Below are 22510 nucleotides of genomic sequence, written 5' to 3'. Positions count from 1 at the left end.
TTAAAGGGATGAGGTGGCAACCCTAATGGCATGTCTAGCTCATCCTCCATTTACCATAGTCTTGCTCCACCTGCTGTATTCTGGAAAAGAAAATCCATCAGGGAACTCTGGTGTAGAGATTTCACTGCTGGAGGCACCGAATGCCATAAGAAGTGCACATTATGCTGTGAGTGTAGCTCTCCTCCCTAAATGTTGTCACATCCTAGCGTAGGCACTCCTGCCGCAGATGCAAAGACCCATAAAATGAGAGCAATGGCAATAAAATTAATGGTCTTGTTAATCATAGCACTTTGTTTGCTGTTACTTCATGCTGTGTCAAAAAGTAAACTGCTCATTTCACATTGATTCACAATCAGAGGCCTAGGTAAATGAGGCGTTTGATGTAAGATATCGTCTGTACACAGGCCTACAAAACACTAGAAAATGTAATGGAATTCACCGTGTCAATATCATTGTTGCCTGCTCAGGGGAATGTCCATATAAATCAATTATATCTCTGCTCTAATCAATACAGTGTGACTGGATCTGAGCATTTACAATCCATTTTTGAATTTACCGTAAGGATTGTTTTACTATGAAAGAGAAATTCACAGTCTTTGTTACGTAAAACAAGTGGTTTTGAGTCACACCGATGGCTAAGCCACACTTGAGATTTTTAATTGCATTGGTAACATGAGATTAACCTGTTGACGAATGACTCATTATAAACACCTTGAAATCAATGTTTTGTAATGAAACTATTGTCAACACAAGGCAATCGCTTGCTACTAATCAAATAAAAATGACCTGCCAGGATAAAATATAGGAGCTGACAATATTTTTTAAAGGTAATGTCATCCTTATCCTTGGTGATCACTGACCCAGAGCAGAAACGCAATTCAACTTCCTGCCTTTTTCATTTACAAGACTTTATTGAAATGCATGTAAGCCACCAGCAAACGTGCACTGCAGTGTGTATTGTACTGCAGGGCCACTTTATCCATCTATTATATTTAAGGGCTCATTTACAGAAGGGTTGACCTTTGAAGATCAGTCTGTGGTGGATCGCTTTTCAGAGGGCATTTGACAGGGGGTGGGGAGGCATTGCACATGGCTGCAGAGAAGGCTGTGAGTTTATTCAGGGGGATAATTGTTTTCACAGTACAAGGCAAAGCTTCATGGATGTGTCATGCGTATACCCCCTTACAGCTGTTTTTGCAGCTGTGGGGGAAGTTAAAAAAAAAAAAAAAAACTTGGCTCAGCTGTCCACAAATGTAAACTAAGCCTAAGGTAGCATTTCTTATGCCTTCAAGGACCTCACACATTTCCAAAACATTGCACTTCATTTTTGCTGGTGGCTTATATGTGAATCAAAGAAAGTTAAATTGAAGGGAAGGTTTGCTGATAATGTTTCTCTTCCATGTTTGTAGATGGCACCATTCATCACAATGTATGTACTTACTGCTATTGTGGTTCTTATACTGTACGGTGTTCGATTTTGATACATTTTCACATATGTAAATAAGTACACAACCAGGGAATCTCCCAGTCTTCATACAGTAGTAGAGTGAGGTTGATTATTACATTTCTGGAGCTTGCTTCTTTAATGACAAGCCAGGTCATCTTTAAAACAATTCTAATGCTTATGGGAAGTGCATAATCTAGCACAGCTTTTCTCAACCAGGGTGCCTTGAGGTTTCTTCAGGGGTGCCTTGGCAAAATGTCTAAAAATTGCCCCAAACTTGTATACAAGCCAGCGGGTGGAATAAGCCTGCCTTTTAGTTACACAAAGCCACAGGTTTTCATTGTGCACCATTACGACCTTCTAGCCGCTGGCATCCTGACAACCAATAACATCATCAGTTGATAAAGAGGATATCAGCTGCCTGCACAGCATCCTAGTTTGACCCTCCCCTGCCCCTTTCCATCAGTGCTGGGGTCACATTAGCTCAGTGATGGAGAAAAACTGAGGGAGAGGAGAAACATTGGAATACTAGTCAGTACCAGTGTACAAAAGTGTATTTGCTTTGGAAGAATAAATCACCTCTAATGTTGGGTGTCCTACGTGTGTGGATGTTGCAGTGTTGTATAAAACTATTCGAATTGTTTTTCACATATTAAAATGGGGTGCCTCAAGACTGTCCATAATTTTAAAGGGTGCCTGGACTGAAAAAAGGTTGAGAAACACTGATCTAGCAGACACTACATCATATCTGTAGTGTTGGAGAAAACCATGTGCTGCAAAGAAGGGCATGGAAGACATTTAGCATGCTTTAGAAAGTTAATTTGGACACATTATATTTATATAGCGCCAACAGTTTGCTCAGCGCTTTACAATATAAAGGGAGACAATACAGCAACAATACAGTTCAATACAAGAGGGATAGGAGGGCCCTGCTCCTCGGAGCTTACAATCTAGGATGGAGGGTCTAGTGGTACAAAACGTAGTAACTGTGAAGGATGGACTGGTAGGAAGCGTAGAATATTCCATTATCAGCTGGGGGCTGGACACATCCAATCACTTCTTCTAACAAAAGTCCTCTCCAAATATCAATAAGTCTTATCCTTTTAGAAGGCACCTATACTATGGCCTCCTACCAAAAAATATGTTCTATGGCACTTAATTATAAATGCATCTGCACAGTTTTCCTTCAGGCCCCATTCACATTAGGGAGTTTTGAATCGCGGGCAAAATTACCACGATTCTGCCCGCGATTTCAAAACGCTCTGCTAAAATGATGAATCGCAGAACAGTGTGTTCAGGTGCCATTCATTTTAATGACGCATGTCATCCAAAAGAAGTTCAGTAACTTCTTTCGGTCAACACACGTCGCACAATGCGGTTTGGTGTGATTTATTGTATGTCAATCACAGCAGAACCACACCGCGTATTCAGGTGCCATTAAAACTGAATGGCACCTGATCACATGGTTCCACGATTCTGCCCACGATTCAAAATTCCGTAGTGTGAATAGGGCCTTATCCTCCCCTCAAAGTCTTACATATTACCAAATAAAACAAAATGTTCATAAATGCTTTTATTTTATAAAAGCCAATGCAAGTAACATTTTAAAATATATTAATATTAGCGTTAACAGTAAATACTTGAAGTACTGAAGCACTTTAAAGCAGATCTCCAGTCTGTCCAAGATATATATATAATTATTTTTCCCAGAGAGGACTTTGTTACAGATTGCACACTCTTAAGATACTCACCTGCCCAGCGGATCCAGGGGTGTCTTGCAGAATCCTCTCGGAATTCTGCCCCCGCTCAGTCCCGCATCTCCATCTTCTTAAGTGATGTCATCAAGAGGCCCGCCGGCTTTTCTGGGTTTAGCTGCTAGGCCTCCCAATGATGTGGTGCTCCATTCTTAAAGCGGAACTTTACACATGAAAATTGATCAAAAATAATGTTCTTTAAAAAGAAACATGCATTCCACATTAATAAGTATGCAACCAAAATGTGTGTGTGCTGTAAATTGCCTTCAGCATTGTTCCTGTTTTTTCTTGCTGGAGGCTGCCATTTTGTTGAAGCCCAGACCAGCAGTTAAAGCAGAACTAAACACTCCTATCCTTTTCAGCCAATGAAGCTGCCAGTGACCATCTGTTTGATCTGCATCTGCCATAGTGCTGCACATGTCATCATTGCTCGTCAGTGATTTGATGGTTTGAGAGTTTGGTTGAGGACACAAACAAATATTACAGTTAGCATTCCTGGCATGCCAGGAATGTAACTGTGTTTTGAAACTGTTAAATCGATAGGTTTAGTTCCACTGTAATCTTTAGACTGTCAGCAGATTGACCTCTACAAATTTAGCACAGTACTTAAAAATGCCTAAAATAGAAAACATATGATTTTAAACAGTATAGACACTTATTTGATATGCTTTACATAGCTATACCTGCAAAAGGGGCCAGCCTGAAGTGATGTAGCAAAACTTAAATTTCTGACTTAAAATGGAGCTCCACCCAAAAGGGGGCCTTTGTCCCCTGCTCCCCATTAAGGATTGGCACCTTTGGGTAGCAAGTCTCTGAATTTGACAGGTACCAGCTCCCACTTCCACTGTGATTACCTAGTCAGTTGGAAGCAGAAGTTGTCCCCCCCCCTCTACCCAAAAGGGGGCCTTTGTCCCCTGCTCCCCAAAAAGGATTGGCACCTTTGGGGAGCGGATCTCCGAAATTGACAGGTACCAGCTCCCACTTCCACTGTGATTGCCTAATCGTCCCCCCTCTTCCCGTAGTGTTCTGGGGCACGTGACCGGTCCCAGAAGACTACGGGGCCATTCATAAAGCTGTCACATCCGGGTGCCCACACTGAAGGTGCCGGCGTCTGGGAGAGAAGACAGCCGGTGAAACCAGCCGTGGTGAGGACATCACTGGACCGAGGGACAGGTAAGTGTATTTTAAAAGTCAGCAACTACAGTTTTTGCCAGTTTATGCCAATAGACTTAAAACGTTTGGATGATGATGGCTCATGAAGACTGAGGCAGCCCATACATTCAGCCAGCAGGTGGAATGAAAAAAAAAGTCTGATTCCCCCACCCAGGAGGATGGGGGAATCTTGCCTGCTGTGATATTGTATGTTGACAGCAGGGATCCTTCCCTGACCTGAGATCGAGAGGTTGACTTGTGTACAACCAGCTTACCCATCATACACGGATCGAATTCAGGTGAACCAGGCGTATTTCAATCCATGTATGGCCAGCTTAAATTTGACATTTCTGCTCCAAATGATTCCATTATCATATCTAATTTAGAAACCACAATTGTTGTGCAGATCACCAGTGATTCCACCACTACTTCTTTTAAGTGAACAAACACGTGATATTGTTTTTTCTCTAGGGCAGAAGAAGCCATATCAACCAATCAACTTTCACCTTTAATACATTTAGTGCAGTTAGAACAAGGAAAGGTGGTTGCTGGTTAGGTGGAAATTTGTACATTGCTCTTTATCTTTTTAAATAACACTTTATGATGTGCATGATAGGGGGTCCACTCCTGGTTACCCATCTTCTCTTCTCTTCACATATTCAACACTCATTTGCATCTCATTATGTTTCAGCAATCAGGCTCTGTTCCCCCAGTTCTAATTACGCTGCATCAGTGCGCACACTTTACTACATATAATCCTGTTGTTTGTCCTGACCCTCAGGGATTTGAATGCCTTCCTAGTCTAGTGCCTCCTTGTGCTGTTCACTTCGCAGTATAAATCTTGTACTTCATGCTTTAATTAACATTAATTAATATTAATTGTTTTCCCTTCAAACCTGTATAACATGGTGATTGAATTTGATGTTGTGATTTCCTCTGTCCTGCCTCCTGAGTGATGGCATTTTCAATAGTTCAGAGGTTCGTATAGGTGAAAATGAAATTTATATTGGATAAAATAGTAGCCATTGGTCAGATGCTATTTATTACATCTTATCTCAGGCTGCATTTAAAGGTCATACAGCTTAATCTACTTGTGAAAGACAAGCTTTGGACAGTTTACAGAACAATAAAATGTAGAGTGATACCTCTGTGCAGCACCATCTGTGCACATAGATAAACCTTGGAAGAGAAGGTCCTGCTTTTCTCTGCCATCGTACAGATTTATGCAGGATGGCAGCCTGCATACTGTGCAATACATTGTATACGTACCACTTATGTCATCTATACCATGTGCTCTTCATTCTATACTTGTTACTGCTCCAAACTGCATAATGTGTTGTTTGTTATATACTTGCCTCTGCCCCAGTCTGCACATTGTGCTGCACTTTATATACTCCCTACTGCTCCAGACTGCATAATATGTTGTGCAACTCCTCACTACCCTACTGTTCTGTATGTTCTTTACTCCCCACTGCCTCAGTCATCACACTGCACTGTACATTAATACTTTCCACTGTCTCAATCTGCATACTTTGCTTTATGTTCTATACTCGCAACTGCTCCAATCTGCACCCCACACTGTATGTCCCGTGCTCTCCTTTGCTTGTATCTGAACATCGTGCTGTATGTTCTATACTCCACACTGCTCCTATCTACATGCTCCATGTTTGGTACACCCCTCTGCTCCAATGCATACACCATGCTATACACTCTATACTCATCTTTTCAGAAACTGTGATGAGACCAGAGAATGATGTAAAACAATTTTCGTTCTAAATTTTCAGGGGAAAGTATACTTCGATTGGACTGTACTCAAAAAAAATTAAAGGAACGCTTTTTAATCAGAGTATACCATCAAGTCTGTTAAACTCCTGGTATATTGATCTGGTCAGTTAAGTAGCATGGGGGGTTGTTAATCAGTTTTCACTACTTTGGTGTTAATGAAATTAACAACAGGTGCACTAGATGGGCAACAATGAGAAGACCCCCAAAACAGGAATGGTTCTACAGGTGGTGGCCACTGACATTTTTTCCCTACTCATCTTATCTGACTGTTTTTCACTAGTTTTGCATTTGGCTAGGGTCAGTTTCACTAGGTAGCCTGAGGCGAAACTTGGACCCTACAGAGCTTGCACAGGCAGTCCAACTCCTCTAGGATGGCACATCAATACATGGCAGTGCCAGAAGGTTTGCTGTGTCTGCCAGCACAATCTCAAAAGCATGGAGGAGATTCCAGGAGACAGGCAGTTACTCTAGGAGAGCTGGACAGGGCCGTAGAAGGTCCTTAACCTATCAGCAGGACTGGTATCTGCTCCTTTGCGAAAGGAGGAACAGGATGAGCACTGCCAGAGCCCTACAAAAAGACCTCCAGCAGGCCACTGCTGTGAATGTCTCTGATCAAACAATCAGAAACAGACTTCATCAGGGTGGCCTGAGGGCCCACCGTCTTTATTGGGCACTGTGCTCACTGCCTGACACCATTTGCCATTGAACACCAGAATTGGCAGGTCCTCCACTGGTGCCCTGTGCTTTTCACAGATGAGAGCAGGTTCTCCCTGAGCCATGTGACAGACGTGAAAGGGTCTGGAGAAGCCGTGGAGAATGTTATGCTGTCTGTGACATAGTTCAGCACGACCATTTTGGTGGTGGGTCAGTGATGGTCTGGGGAGGAATATCCATGGAGGGACGCACAGACCTCTACAGGCTAGACAATGGCACCCTGACTGCCATAAGGTATTGGGATGAAATCCTTGGACCCATTGTCAGACGCTACGCTGGTGCAGTGGGTGCTGGTTTCCTCCTGGTGCACGATAATGCCCGGCCCCATGTGGCGAGAGTATGCAGGCAGTTCCTGGAGGATGATGAAATTGATACCATTGAATGGCCCCCATGCTTGTCAGACCTAAACCCAATAGAACACCTCTGGAATATCATGTTTTGGTCCATCCAACACTGCCAGGTTGCACCTCAGACTGTCCAGGAGCTCAGTAATGCCCTGGTCCAGATCTGGTTGGAAATACCCCAAGACACCATCAGTCGTCTCATTAGGAACATGCCCCAACATTGTCAGGCATGCATACAAGCTTGTGGGGGCCATACAAACCACTGAGTATCATTTTGAGTTGCTGCAATGAAATTTCAGCAAAATGGATTAGCCTGCTGCATCATTTTTTCACTTTGATTTTCGGAGTGTCTTTGAATTCAGTCCTCTGTAGGTTGATCATTTTCATATCCATCAAACGTTCCTAACACATTACCCAGTCCTTATCAGTATAGATATCTAGCATGATATTTTTCCCCACTGAGCTCTGATGTTTTTTAAGTGTTCCTCTAATTTTTTTGAGCTGTGTATAATTAGGATAGCCTATATATTTTGTAGGAAAATGCAATAGCAATAAAAATGTTCTTAGAATTTTAGCACATAGTTGAGAATTTGGGGACGCTAATGTGCAGTAGGTTGTGTTTTTGGCCACCATAAGTATTTGCAAATTAGGGAGGCTATGTTCACACAGCTGTATAGAAACTGCTATCCATATGCGTGAACAACTAGATTGCCCAATGTTTATAAGGCAAGGACAGCCAGTGTGTGTGTGCAGTTCTATTTCCAGTTCTGCTTTCAGGTTTTTGAGCTATGTCAAGAATGTATGAGAGACCCAGAGGGTATACTAGCAGAGTAGGGTCAGGACAGAATGACATTAAACATGTGTTCACTGAGGGAATATTAGACTTTGCTCTCTGCATAAAATGGACTGGCCTGCCTTACAAACAAGACAATGGAATAGTATCCCTCATTCACTGACACACTGTAGTGGCTGCAGGTGTACCAGAAAAGGAATGCAAACGCCACTCAGGTAAATCGATAGTAACACGCTTCACCAACTGATGCCTCCCAACACCTCTATATAAAACATTCAAATTGTGGTTCTGTTAAAAGGTAGGTCCATCAAAAATATCCACAATTTGGGTAATTATAGATGTGTTAACCGGTATGGAAAAACTATGTTCACTGCCTTGCTGACTTAAAGTAGAATAGGGCCCTAAGCAGCGTAGGAGCTTTGGCCCTCTCAGAACTTATAATTGACATAGGAATTGCAGTTGGCACAGAGAACCTCACAAACAAACAAAAGATTTCCCAGCAAACTTACCAGCCAGCCTGCAAAACAACCAAATTGGCCCTGTCTGACCATTTACATTAAAATAGAGGGTTTTGTTTCCACACATTTTGCAAATATATATTTAAACCGCAATGCACATGACAAGACTCCTCTGTATACTGCAGTCCTACCTGTATAATTTTCAGTCTTTGAAATAGGAGCACATACAGATATAGAATAGATTAAGGACAGGTCTGATTTTCATTGTCTCTACTGGCATGGCCCACCCCTCACACCAACCCCACACCAACTACCTACATGTGAACAGCATTCACCATTACAACCCAAGTTTACTTCAGCAGCACAGGTTGTACCTGGGTCCCTTGGACATCCACTAAGCCCCAGGTTCCTACATTGCCTTAGCCCTGGCTCAGATTGGTGCGGGTGGTGTACTGTGGGACCTGCACAAATACCTGCAGCTGCACCACCCACACAGAGGAATGCGGGACCCGCAGGCGGGTGCTATTAATTCTAATGACATGCCGCCCGCACTGGAAATCGTTCCCGTGCGGGCTGCGATTTCCAAAGTAGTGCAAGGACTTCTTCCCTGCGTGTCCTGGGGCACGGGAGTCCATTCAAATGAATGGGCTCTCGTGCCCACATGACCACACAGATGTGAACCAGGGCTTATGCATAATCCAGCTCTGTCCTAAAAATATGACAGCTGCCATTGTTGACTTTTGAAAGCTATAAGCCCCTGATTGTCATCATTTTTGCTTTCCTCTACTGCCTAGTGAGTCATTGACTCTAAAAACAACGACTGCTTGTAGCCTATACTGTATTTGTTGCAGTTCACCTATTAGTAAAGTGAGGATGAAGATGACAACTCCAGAGTGCACATTTTCAAAGTTCAGCAAAAACCTCTGAATGGATTTTGTGCTTTGCAGGCAAGAGTTAAATTGTTGCAAATGTTGGGGAAAATCTATGACTTCTGATGATGTGATCATAATAGAGTTAATGAAAAGTCGTTGGGTGATTTTTAAGATACCGAAGGAAATACTGTATTAGTTTTGGATGGACTGATCTTTAAAGGTTGACATGTACACTTAAAAAAAAAAAAAGGTGACTGACTAGTAGCCTGATAATTGATACATTTCTGAGTGATTTCCTGAGGACACACAGCACGTTTCAGCTGGTTTGCATTCAGAAGGTAAATCCCACATGTATACAGTTGAATATAACAGTTTTGTAAGCAATTATTTTATGTGAATTCAGCAAGCTGCTATAATTCCACATCCACTTTAAACTGCTACCATCCATGTTATTGACTCATATGCAGCCAGGTGAAGAAGAGGCTCTATATTCCAAACAGAAAGAGGGAAATAGATGTGCAGCTTGTCTTGGCACTGTCACTAACCTGCAGCAATAAATCTGCCAGTGAAAAAAACCAGACTTGTGCAGATTGCCTTCAGTGCTCAGTGCCAGGGCTCAGGGGCTGCCTAGGATTTCTGTGTTAGCGTTTTTCACTGTCAGGCAAGTTCAGTACAGCAATGGAGACAGAGCCATGACAATGGGCAATATCCCAATGCAGGCTATCACAAATGATCTTCTATTGAATTGGTTTCTATGAATTATGGTAATATATCTTCCTATAAAGCAACCGAAAGCAGTATTAAAGCCAAAAACTAACATTTCATATATTGCAGTTTACCAATCCTTAAATGTAATGGTTGCATTCGTTTTCTTTTTTTTTAATAAAGCTTTATTTTTACCTTTATTTTCATCTAATGATCCAGTTATTAATGTATGTCCTGTCATAGTGTCTCCACTCCAGATGGAGGAGCATAGGAGACTCCTTTGGACAGCAGCATTGTCAATCTGGGGAGAGGGTAGTGTTAGATGCACTAGCAGATTTAGATGGACTCGACTGACAGATTAACCACTTGCCCTCTAGAGGACTTTCCCCCCTTCCTAAACAGGCCATTTTTTGCGGTACAGTGCAGCATTATTTTAACTGACAATTGCGCGGTCATGCAACGCTGTTCAAATTTATGTTCTTTTTTTCCTACAAATAGAGCTTTCTTTCGGTGGTATTTGATCACCTCTGCTGTTTTTATTTTTTGCTCTATAAACAAAAAAAGACCGACAATTTTGAAAAAAAAAAAACAATATTTTTTACTTTTTGCTATAAAACATATCCAATAAAAAAAATTTTTGATACATTTAGGCCAGAATGTATTCTGCTTCATGTCTTTGCTAAAAAAAAAATCCCAATATGTGTAAATTAATTGGTTTACGTGAAAGTTATAACGTCTACAAATGGTAGTATATATACTGGCTTTTTTGTTATTTATATTAGTAATCGTGATCATCGGCGACTTATAGCGGGACTGCGACGGCCATTCTGACGCTGGGATGGGAACTGACTAACTGCCACTGACATCCCCAGTGACACTAATATTGTAGTGGATGATTGTACTCCCATGCATGTGCAGGAACAATGTCATCCTGCGCCAATCATTAACCGCTCAAGGACCGCCCACAGGACATTTACTGCTGCAGGGTGGCCCCTGTGTGCAAAATTACATATATATACGTGATTCATGGTTTTCGTATGCACCCCCGCTGACCCACGGGTGCCTCGATTTGATCCCGGATGATCGCTCCCTGTCCTGTGTTGACAGTTACACAGAACAGGAAATTATGAAATCTTCTCTCTCTGGGCACATTCCGTCCCAGAGAGAGCGGAATCAGCATAAACTGTGAGTAAAAGCACTACACAATTACAGTTAGAACACTCTAGGACACATTTAACCCCTTGATCGCCCCCCTAGTTAAACCCTTCACTGCCCTGTCACCAGTGTCATTAGTAAAGTGTACAGATTTTTTGCTAATCACTGTATTAGTGTCACTGGCAACTTCAGATAGTATTAGTGTCAGTTAGCGCCCCTCCCAGATAGCGTCAGATTGCCCATTAGTACACCAGTAATCACATTTAACCCCTTGATTGCCAGGAACACGCTCACATACACAACAAACCTCCATTGATAGTATAGTGTCTGAATGGATCAATACCTTTGATCAGTCCAGCACTATACCAGCATTCACATTAGTATAGCGTCCCCAAAAATGCAGCGTTAGCGGGATCAGCCCCGCCACCTGCGAGCACCTGCATTTAGCCACTACGCTTACCCCCCCAGCAAGTGCAATGTCAGAAGGTAACTGTCACTTGATACATTGCACACAAAAACCGCAGTGTTCACAGAATCAAAAAATAAAAAGTGCACAGGTGATCAAATACCACCGAAAAAAAAGCTCTATTTGTGTGAAAAAAAGGACATAAATTTCATTTATGTACAGCATTGCATGACCGCGCAATTGTCAATTAAACTAGCGCAGTGCTGTATAGCAAAAAATGGCATAAATTGCAGTATCTATACCATAGTTTGTAGATGATATAACGTTCACACAAAGTAATCAATATACACTTATTGGAATTTTTTTTTACTAAGAACATGTAGCAGAATACATTTTGATTTAAATGTATGACTAACTTTGAGTTTGCTATATTTTTTTTATAGCCGAAAGTAAAAAATATTGTTTTTTTTTCAACATTTTTGGTCTTTTTTGTTTAGAGCGCAAAAAATAAAAAGTGCACAGGTGATCAAATACAGAAAGAAAGCTATTTGTGTGAAAAAAAGGACGTAAATTTTGTTTGGGTGCAGCATTGCATGACTGCGCAGTTACCAGTTGAAATAGTGCAGCACCAAATAGCAAAAAAAGGCCTGGTCAGGAAGAGGGGTAAATCCTCAGGAGGACAAGTGGTTAAGGTGGTTGAAGACTGGTACCAAGAGGAAACCAAGGAGAAGAGGCAGGTGAGGGAACCTTTGTTTTTTTTGAGCTTTTTCTTTCCCTGTCCCACGTTTTTTGGGATGTGTTGCTGTCTTTGCTTTTTCTAATTTACCTTATCTTTTTTAAATGATACATTTAAATGATCTAGGAAGATTGTTGTTGGAATGAGTGGTCTGTGGACTGGGTCTCTTTAAAGTTATATTTGGATTTATTGTTGCAGTGTGTACCACTAAGTAGTTTTTTTAATGTGACTTTCACATTTGTACATGCTTGCCAGGGAAAAACATGTAGCCTTTGGCCTGGGGTACAAATCCAACCAGCTAGCCCTTTCGTGATATGGACAGATTTCTGTGGACATAATGGGGTTTATTTACTAAAGCTGGAGAGTCCAAAATCAGACTCCCTTCTGCATAGAAACCAATCAGCTTCCAGGTTTCATTGCCAAAGCTTCATTGAACAAGCTGAGGTTAGAAGCTGATTGGTTTCTATGCAGAAGGGAGTCTGATTTTGGACTCTCCAGCTTTAGTAAATAAACCCCAATGTGCCATGTTGCCACACTAACTGGTGAGCATTGTAAAGGTGAATGTTCCTCTACCAGCATCAGCTTCCTCTGTAGCTCTTGCCATTTGGTCATATGACATCACAGTTCACAAATTGAGCTGCTGCTGGAAGACATGCATACACCAGAAGCTGTGATTACAGGTCTGAATAGGAAGAAAGTAGCTATATAATGACCAGCATGTGTTACTGATTGTGTTTCCTGCTCAGATCATTGCCTGAATAGGAAAGTATTCCTAATCTTCAGATCCTCAAGCCCAACATATATGCTTTGCAAACAAGCTAAAGTTTTGCAAATAGTCTCAGACATCTAAAACTATGCAGGGATATGCAAAGAAGTCTATTTATAAGAAAACACTGTGTAAATAACTCCGCTAATCTCCTTAATGTGTGTAATATGTTTATTTCCTGTGATCGTCAGCGCCATCTATTGGCCATAATTCAGTACTTTCCGAATTGAGGTATTTCAGGGATTATTTAAGATGGCTTTGCAAATGCTTGAGGTATTGACACAGCAATTTTTTTAAATAGACCCCTAATTGTTCTGACATGCAGCCTTCACTGCAGGGAAACCTCTGAATTTAAAGGGATCATAGTTTTTTCTTTCAACTTAAAGTGGTTGTAAACCCTTTCATAAACCCAGTGAAGTGACTGGCCTCAGGTGATACACAGTAATTAAACAAATCGCCATACATAATTTGTGCCTGTTTAGGCCTTCTGTCCCCTACATTCATTCAAATTGCAGAATTTACACAGGATCTCTCAGCTCTAAAAAGCAGGGGGTGGGGAGCTGAAGTTACACTCTGAGGAGAGCTCTGAGCGCTGATTGGAGGGAAGGGACACACCCCCCTTCACACAACTCACAGGTTGTGGATGGCTGAGGATGTCAATCTGCTGGAGGTCCTTCTCCTGTCACCATTTTTCTCTTGGTGTCAGGAAAACTTGTCAGAAGTGATTCATGCTGATAGCAGAGGAAGGAGGCATCCGACAGAAATGACACTTAGTGCTCTGGATTCAGACAAGTACACCCTATAGAGGGATATGCCTTGTTCATATTCATATTTCTTGTCTGAGGTTTACAACCACTTTAATGAATTTAATTCTGTACAGAAAGTAATGTGAGTGCACAGTGAAAAATAAAAGGTAATTAATTATGCAATTGGGGCCCCCTGTCCTTATGGTCCCACAAGCTACTGCACCCTCTGCTTCCCCTTCAAATAGTAGTATACACGTACATGTGAACAAAACACACACAGATGTTAAAACTGTATCACACAGTGCTTGCACCTTTTTAGTGTGTTTTTTATTTTTAAATATTGATCTAAAATATACTTATATACCTACTTTTTACAAGCAACCTGAGAGATCCTATATGTCTTACCTGACAAGTTCTCTTTAGAGTACACAAATACTGTAATGGCTCTTTCCTCAGTAAAGGCATCTTTGGCAGATGCATTGCGATGTCTGGCATACTAATAAAGCAATGATTGATTACAAGATGGAGGAGCTGACGACTCACTTTTCCCATGCAGGTTACAGAGAAGGATTACTCTGGAAGAGGGGACGTGACAATGGACAGTTCCTCAGCAGGAAATTTGTACTCTCAGAACGGGAAGGAGCCCTAAAATACTTTAACAAAAATGATGTGAGTATATTCATTATGCATGCTAAAGATGTCCAGTAATGTGTGTGCAGAAAATAAAAGATAAAAAGTAAGTCACATTCGTCAAATGCTCATGGGGTCTTTTTGCATAACTTCTGAAAGGTAGGAGTGGCTCCCATTTTGAAATCCCAGCAATCCATCGGATTCCAGATATTTTGTTATTGTTATTATCCTTAGTACCAATCCCTCCACTGGCTTCCGATTGCGCAACGGATCAAATTCAAAATCCTAACACTGACGTACAAAGCTGTCCACCATACTGCCCCGAACTACATCACTGACCTAATATCCAAGTACCGCCCAGCACGCACACTCCGCTCCTCACAAGACCTCCTTCTCTCTAGTTCCCTGGTCTCCTCCTCCCATGCCCGCCTCCAGGACTTCTCCAGGGTGTCACCCATCCTCTTGAACTCCCTGCCCCAACCCATCAGATTATCACCTACTCTCCTCTCCTTTAGGTGCACACTGAAAACCCATCTCTTCAGGGAAGCCTACCCCACCCCCTGCTAACTTGCCGACCTCCTCCACTCTTCCTACCACTCCATCCCCCACAGCTATCTCCTCCTGTGCCACCATCCCCTCCCTCCTAGATTGTAAGCTCGAAAGAGCAGGGTCCACAATCCCCTCATGTTTTGCATTGTATTGGTATTGTTCTGTCACATGTTCTGTCCCCCTTTGTAATGTACAGCGCTGAGCGAACTATTGGCGCTTTATAAATACTGTATAATAATAATAATAGTACAGGTATGCTTTAAATAATCCCCTGTCAGGATCCCCCTTATCCTACACTTAGCTGGCCCTGCTCCTTTGTAGACCTTCACTGTGCAGCCCATTTGGACGTACACAGGTTTCTCACAGTATGGAAAGGCTGTGTACCACTGGGCCTAAAAACGGAGTATTCACCCATGGCTTCATATTTTTGGGAACTTAACTTCAGAGAGGGTCCGAAAAAACAGAGGAATACAAGCACCCCTAAATGACCCAATGCAAAGGCATGATTAGTGAGGCTTGTACTATTTAAGGCTACTCTAGAAGAAGATAAACAATTCAGATGTCTTTAGAAGCACTTGTTGTCTATCTAACAAGGAGATTTTGGTTAATTGGAGAAGGGAAGGCACTGGTCATACATTTACTGCTTGTGTGTGCCATGTGAGTCTTATAATATACAGATAAGGTCACCAGGAAGAACAGTTGTTTTCCCATGTGGAATGTAAGTACACCATTCATAAATAAAGGGGTGAGCTCTTTTTGAGTCCCTGACCTCATGGACACAGACAGGTGCAGTTGTACCCTCTATAATTACTAGAGTGTAACTTGGGGCATGTAATGATGTAAATGCCAAATACCTAGTTGTACCAGAACTAATCAGGAGGCAGATCTGCCCAGTATGCAGTGAAGCTGTATAAGGAGACTGTCGGTTTCCTTCCAAAGAGTACATACAAAATAAGTGCATAGCTACTGATCTTTGAGTTCACTGCATACTTACTCTCAAATATAAAAGAAATCATAGCAGCCCTGTACAGGGCCAGTACATGTATATAAATATATCAATGGCAGGCTGAATTGGTCATTACAGTCCTATTACATCTTGGCCGAGGTCTGCATACAAATGTGCCAATACATTTGGTGCCTGATAAGATGATCATGGTCTGTTAGGGGTGTAAAGCTGCCCATACTTTAATCGTTTTTTTTGGTTCAACCAGTGGGTCCTCCCTGCTGAGCTGTTGTATTCTAATAGTGGGGAGATTTCCCCACCATTAGAATACGATTAGCATTGCAGTCTGTAGCCTGCAGCGCTGATTAAGCTGCTAAAATCCGACAGGGTGGTTATAGAGAAGTTGCTTTGTATATGCTGCAGTCTGTCACTCTATAACACAACGTCCTATTGATCCAGCCAATACTGTAGATCAATTCATTTTCAATTTTCTTTAACCAGGAGACAATGATGTTTGTTCTGCAGTTAAAACTTTGTAGCATTTCCATTCTGTGAACTTGGTAATTTTAGATGAACTTTAAAGTGGCTCTAAAGCCTTAACATTTTTTTACCTTAAAGCATTCTTTGAATTAAGGTTAAAAATGTTTAGGCATTGGTTTTAGCCCCTCATCTCCTCCCCCCTTTTACTTACCTTAGCCTTCATTCGATCCAGCACTGTGAACATCTGCAGCTCTTCTCTCACCTCATTTCTGTGTCTCACTGGCTTTGCTGGGGCACCGGGAGCCATTGATTCCCACTGCTGTCAATCAAATCCAGTGACAGGGTAGCAGGGGGTGGGGTTAGTCCCGCTTTCTGTGGGCTCAGGAGCCAGCATGCACAAGTGCCCCCATAGGAAGCTGCTTCCCATGGGGGCACTGGGCAGAGAGGAGGAGCCAGGTGCACCAGCGGGGGACCCAAGAAGAGGAGGTTCGAGGCCACTCAGTGCAATTCAGTTGCACAGAGCAGGTACATGTAGATGTTTGTTATTTAAAAAAAGTCCTTTACAATCACTTTAAGTAAGGAACAAACAGATTAAAGCTCAACCCCAGCTAACACTTTTAAAGTAATTGCACCAACACTTGTTTAATGGTAAATGGTTTGAACCATAAAAAAAATCAGAATGTTGTAAGTGCCTCCGCTCTCCCAGCAGTGTTATATGGTTTATCTTAACCCCTGTAATTGTCCCCTTTGTATTTACCATAATACAATATTGTTTGTCATTGTGAGTCTTTAAACTTCAGAATTCAGGGATTGAAGCAGGACCTGACAGAAACTGTGTTATTGCACTTTACTTGTACAAATCGAGGATCAGCAGCTCGGGGATCAGGATTTCCCTCTAGGATGAGAGGGATATTCTGCGCTGGGCACACCTTGCTTCTGGACCTGATATTGGCCATGTGGATTGCACTTGCAATATTCACATCAGTGAAATATCCTGGTTATGAATACTCCCAAGCATTTTGTACTCTTATTACAAGAACATGTCATATTATGTCTTCACATCTTTAAATGAGAGTTTGATTGCTGCATTACTATTTCTCTCTGAATTGTTTATCTGAATCTGCTTCCAGGCAAGAGAGCCCAAAGCAATTATAAAGATTGAGCATTTAAACGCTACTTTCCAGCCAGCCAAAATAGGAAACCCAAATGGACTGCAAATCACTTACTTAAGGGATAACAGCACAAGAAATATTTTTGTGTACCACGAGGATGGCAAGGTAAGAGGTCATCTGTGAACCGTTACTAAATTCTAATCGCTTTATAATGATCTGACGTCAATGTTTCCCTCACAATCCCAGTGCAGGAGACTGCAGCTTCAGCAGAACATCCAGTCGATCGTGGGAGAACTTCACTGTGTTGTAGCTGAAATTCTTAGCTTTGTATAATAATCTGCGTGTTCCTTTTAGATATTTAATAACCTTCATCTATTACTAAAATAATAGTTTTAGGTAGTAGAATTTATGACCAGGAGGTTTTATGCCTTTATGACCGTCATTCTTGGAGGAAGACTCATAGCTATTTTTAGCTGTAGGGTGCTTAGGGTACAAGGTTGCAGTCCATTGCTCTCTCATTTTTAACCTCTTCCTGTTCATCAGCTTTACCACCCTTCATGACCAGAGCAAGTTTCTGAAAGTTTTTTGAATATTTAAAGAATATTGGATATAGTAAGGCTGGTCAGAGTTATGTTTGTAACATAAACATATGCAGTCTGCTTGGCCAAGTAGACCTGCTTATTTGAATAGAGGTGGTAATGAGAAACAGCTGACGTGGCCTTGCCTCAGCAGAAAACTGGGCAAATGTTTTCATGCTTGTCTGATTAATCTTTTGTCCAGAATGTGGTCAGCTAGGATGTGTCTATTCCTGCTATACAAATGAGAAGTTCATCCAGTCTGTCTGTAAACCAACTCATTAGTTGACAGTTGTCTTATATCTATGATCAAGTTCTGTAAAGTTGAAGATGTTTCATCACTCATCCAAGTGGCTTCCTCTGTAGGAAAGGAGTGGTGAAACATCTTCAGCGTTGCAGAACAAGACCAATTAATTGCGACTAATAGCTATACCATGACCTGAATTATTGAACATCTTCGCAGATTCCTAGTGCCATAATATTTCCTGGTATCTTTAGTGCCATAGTATTTTCTGGTATCTTTAGTCAAGCTTATCATAAACCGTTGGGCATGTAGGCACTATTTGACCACCCTAAGGCCAGCACTTCTCTTAAAGCTGAATTCCAGGTATATTTTTTTTAGCTTAGTTACATTGATACACCATGACCTGAATTATTGAACATCTTCACAGATTCCTAGTGCCATAATATTTCCTGGGATCTTTCGTGTCATAATATTTCCTGGAATCTTTAGTGCCATAGTATTTCCTGGTGTCTTTAGTGCCATAGTATTTCCTGGTATCTTTAGTCAAGCTTATCATAAACCGTTGGACATGTAGGCACTATTTGTCCACCGTAAGGCCAGCACTTCTCTTAAAGCTGAATTCCAGGTATATTTCTTTTTAGCTTAGTTCCATTGATACAGCTTGAACCAATGTGAATATGTATATTTCATACCCACCAATACCAAAATGATCTTGCTGTCTTACACTGCCATGCTGCCATGTAACTACAGGGGGTTGCCCATTCGGCATGGACATCATTCAAAGAACGCCTTATATTTTATTTTTATATATGCCTTTCTCTGATTGGACAAGGTGGAGATCATGCTGTCACCATCCCACTTCTCCACCTCATCCAATCAGAGAATGCTTTGAATCATTTGGGGAAATGCAAAGCATTCTCTAAATGGCACCAGTGCCAAGCAAATGACCCCTTCTGTTTACTATGCACCAGGGCAGTTGTTCGGTACAGGATCCAGAAGTCAGCACTGTGGTAACGATGACTAATAAAGTGATTCACTGAATACTTACATTGATCCAAGCTGTACCAAGTAATCTGTGCAAAAACATCTGGAATTCAGTTTTAACATACATGGTTGCATAGAGTAATGTTTCGTATTTTGGCCTAAGGAAATAGGCCAGGAAGGCATGTTTCGCCTCTACCAAGCTGCAACACTAGCCTATTGAGCTTATTGGGGGAAAACAACAGTGATTTGGCAAGGGTTTCTGCCCTGTGTTGCTGTTCCCCTGCTAAACCTGGGCTGGCATTGTCGCAAGTGTGCACAGATGTTAGATTGTTACCCAGTTTGGGCAAAAACACCTAAATTAAGAAATGTCTATAGGAAACTTATTTATTTAGAAATTATGAGCAAAATGTGAAAAGATTACATTTTGGTTACATACTGTATATTAAATAACAAGTGCCCCGCTGCTTAGTTTTGTTTCTAGATAACCAAATCAAAGCTAGCATTTTTTTTTCACAGATTAATCTGATCTGAGAGGAGGGGGAGTAGGTCTGGGTAGGAAAAAACAGTGCTTCTAGTGCTTTCTCGGTGATCACATGACTAGATAGTGCATGATCTCTTTACAATGTTCTGTAAGAGATATAGGTTTTATTATGATATAGATATTCAGTACAGTGAGCAGCCAGGAAGTGGTTAATGATAAGGGGCAGAGAAATTGAGATGTCAGATCATGACAGTGATCAATAGGAAGCTTATGTGTTTCATTTCTAACCCTTTCATTTTAACCTTGGCAGTTTGGAATAGCTTGATAAAAATGCACAGGAATATGCATGCACATGCATGCTGTAGGAGTACACAGAAACAGAATTCCCATTTTTAATGACAGAAGTAAATATACTTGGTCATGGAAGGCCACACCTGTTCAGGCATTTGCCTGCTGCCTTCCATCATGTGTTTAAAGGAACACGGGGGCATCCATCTTCAAAGAATGCTAGCTGCCTGGCAGTGTCTGACTTCAGTATTTTCTAAGTCATTGACTTGAAAGAAGGAAGCAAAATAGAAAATCAGAGTGACGTCAGAACCCCTGATCTGTATACTTCTTCTGAGTTAGAAACTCAAAGAGTTAAAGAAGGTCAGACGGCCAAGCAACTAGCAATATCCATTTTCTTAAAGCGGAGCTCGAGGCTCCACCCAAAAAATTAAACGTCAGCAGCTACAAATACTGTAGCTGTTGACTTTTAATATAAGGACACTTACCTGTCCAGGGATCCAGCGATCTCCTCACCCAAGCCGATTCTTCAATCGACTTCGGGTGCAGGTGCCAGCATCTTCAGGAAGGGAAACCAGAAGTGTAGCCTTGCGGCTTCACAGCCGGTCTCCTACTGAGCATGTGCGAAGCTTTGTGAAGTTTTGTCAGACCTGAGAAGTGTCCCAGAAGGCTGCGGGGAAATCTGACCAGAAGTGGGAGCTGGTACCTGTCAAAACCAGGTACCTGCTCCCCCCTCCCCTCCAAAAAGTGGCAAATGTGGTAGTGGAGGGGGGAGGAGGAGGCAAACAAGCGGATCTTCCCCTTGTGGGTGAAGTTCCACTTTAATGTACCGTTTTCTCACACTTTCTACCTACAAAGGGGGTCTGTTTGTTATTAAATTAGACTGTAATGAACAACAGTTTAACTGTGCATTTTACAGGAAAGCAAAGGTTTCTGGGTAGGCAACAAATGCACCTTTGTAAATAAAACCAAACTTTTTGCTGTACGTCATACCTGGATATTTCAGTGCCAGTAACGCAAAAATCATTGTAATATATCACATCTGGAAACATTTACAGAAGAACATATGCCAATGGTAGGGGACGAGAGACAATTAGGATATATCTCCTATGTATATTATTATTGGTCAAGCCTGCCAAATAATCTTAACCTAGCCCAGCAAGCATTCACTGAGGGGATGTAGGGGATCAGGCCATTCATTCTCTGGGGAAGCACTTTTAAGCATAGAAATGTTATCTTGCTTCAAGCAAAGGACAAGGCAAATATTCTACCACATGTGTACCCAAATATTAAAAAAAAAAAAAGTTGAATGTTGCTTGAATATTAAAGTAAAACTAAAGGCTCCTTTTTATAACAATCTAAACAAGTTCCAGGACCGGTCACTACTGTGATGCTTAAGCCTCATACAGTAAACAACACAATTATGTTGTAAAGTGCTGAGCAAACTGTTGGCGCTATATAAATCCTGTATTATAATAATAATAATAATAATATACACTATATTGCCAAAAGTATTGGGACTCCTGCCTTTACACGCACATGAACTTTAATGGCATCCAATTCTTAGTCCATAGGGTTCTATATTGAGTTGGTCCACTCTTTACAGCTATAACAGCTTCAACTCTTCTGGGAAGGCTGTCTATGGGAATGCTTGACTGTTTTTCCAAAAGCGCATTTGTGAGGTCAAGCACTGATGGATGTCAAGACGAGAAGGCCTGGTTCACAGTCTCCCCAAAGGTGATCTCTCAGATTGAGTTCAGGACTCTGTGCAGGCCAGTCAAGTTCCTCCACCCCAAACTCGCTCATCCATGTCTTTATGGGCCTTCCTTTGTGCACTGGTGTGCAGTTGTGTTAGAACAGGAAGAGGCCATCCCCAAACTGTTCCCACAAAGTTGGGAACATGAAATTGCCCAAAATGTCTTGGTATGCTGACGCCTTGAGTGTTCCCTTCACTGGAACTAAGGGGCCAAGCCCAATCCCTGAAAACAGCCCCACACCATAAACCCTCCTCCACCAAACTTTACACTTGGCACAATGCAGACAGGCAACTTCCGTTCTCCTGGCAACTGCCAAACCAGACACATCCATCGGATTGCCAGACAAAGAAGCGTGATTGGTCACTCCAGAGAACACGTCTCTAGTGCTCTAGAGTCCAGTGGTGGCGTGCTTTACACCACTGCATCCAACGCTTTGCATTGCACTTTGTGATGTAAGGCTTGGATGCAGCAACTCGGCCATGGAAACCCATTTCATGAAGCTCTCTACGCACTGATGTTGTGATAATCTGAAGGCCACATGAAGTTTGGAGGTCTTTAGCTATTGACTCTGCAGCAGTTGGTGACTTCTGCGCACTGTGTGCTTCAGCATACGCTGACCCCGCTCTGTCATTTTACATGG

General features: G+C 41.8%; 1 protein-coding gene across 1 annotated transcript in view; it reads left to right on the top strand.

Moving 5' to 3' along the window:
• Positions 1-22510, top strand: part of ADAP1 (ArfGAP with dual PH domains 1) — a 297097-nt gene that overhangs the window by 253337 nt on the left and 21250 nt on the right. The window contains exons 5-6 of the mRNA XM_089681882.1: positions 14387-14499; positions 17563-17709. Of these exons, the coding sequence (XP_089538008.1) occupies positions 14387-14499; positions 17563-17709 (260 nt within the window). The remainder of the gene's footprint in view (positions 1-14386; positions 14500-17562; positions 17710-22510) is intronic.

The sequence above is a fragment of the Staurois parvus genome, unplaced genomic scaffold (assembly GCF_062004578.1).
Source record: "Staurois parvus isolate SC_StPar_1 unplaced genomic scaffold, SC_StPar_1.0 ptg000018l, whole genome shotgun sequence".
Lineage (NCBI taxonomy): Eukaryota > Metazoa > Chordata > Amphibia > Anura > Ranidae > Staurois > Staurois parvus.
Note: the sequence above shows the minus strand (reverse complement) of the source record. Positions and strands in the feature narration are given on the sequence as shown.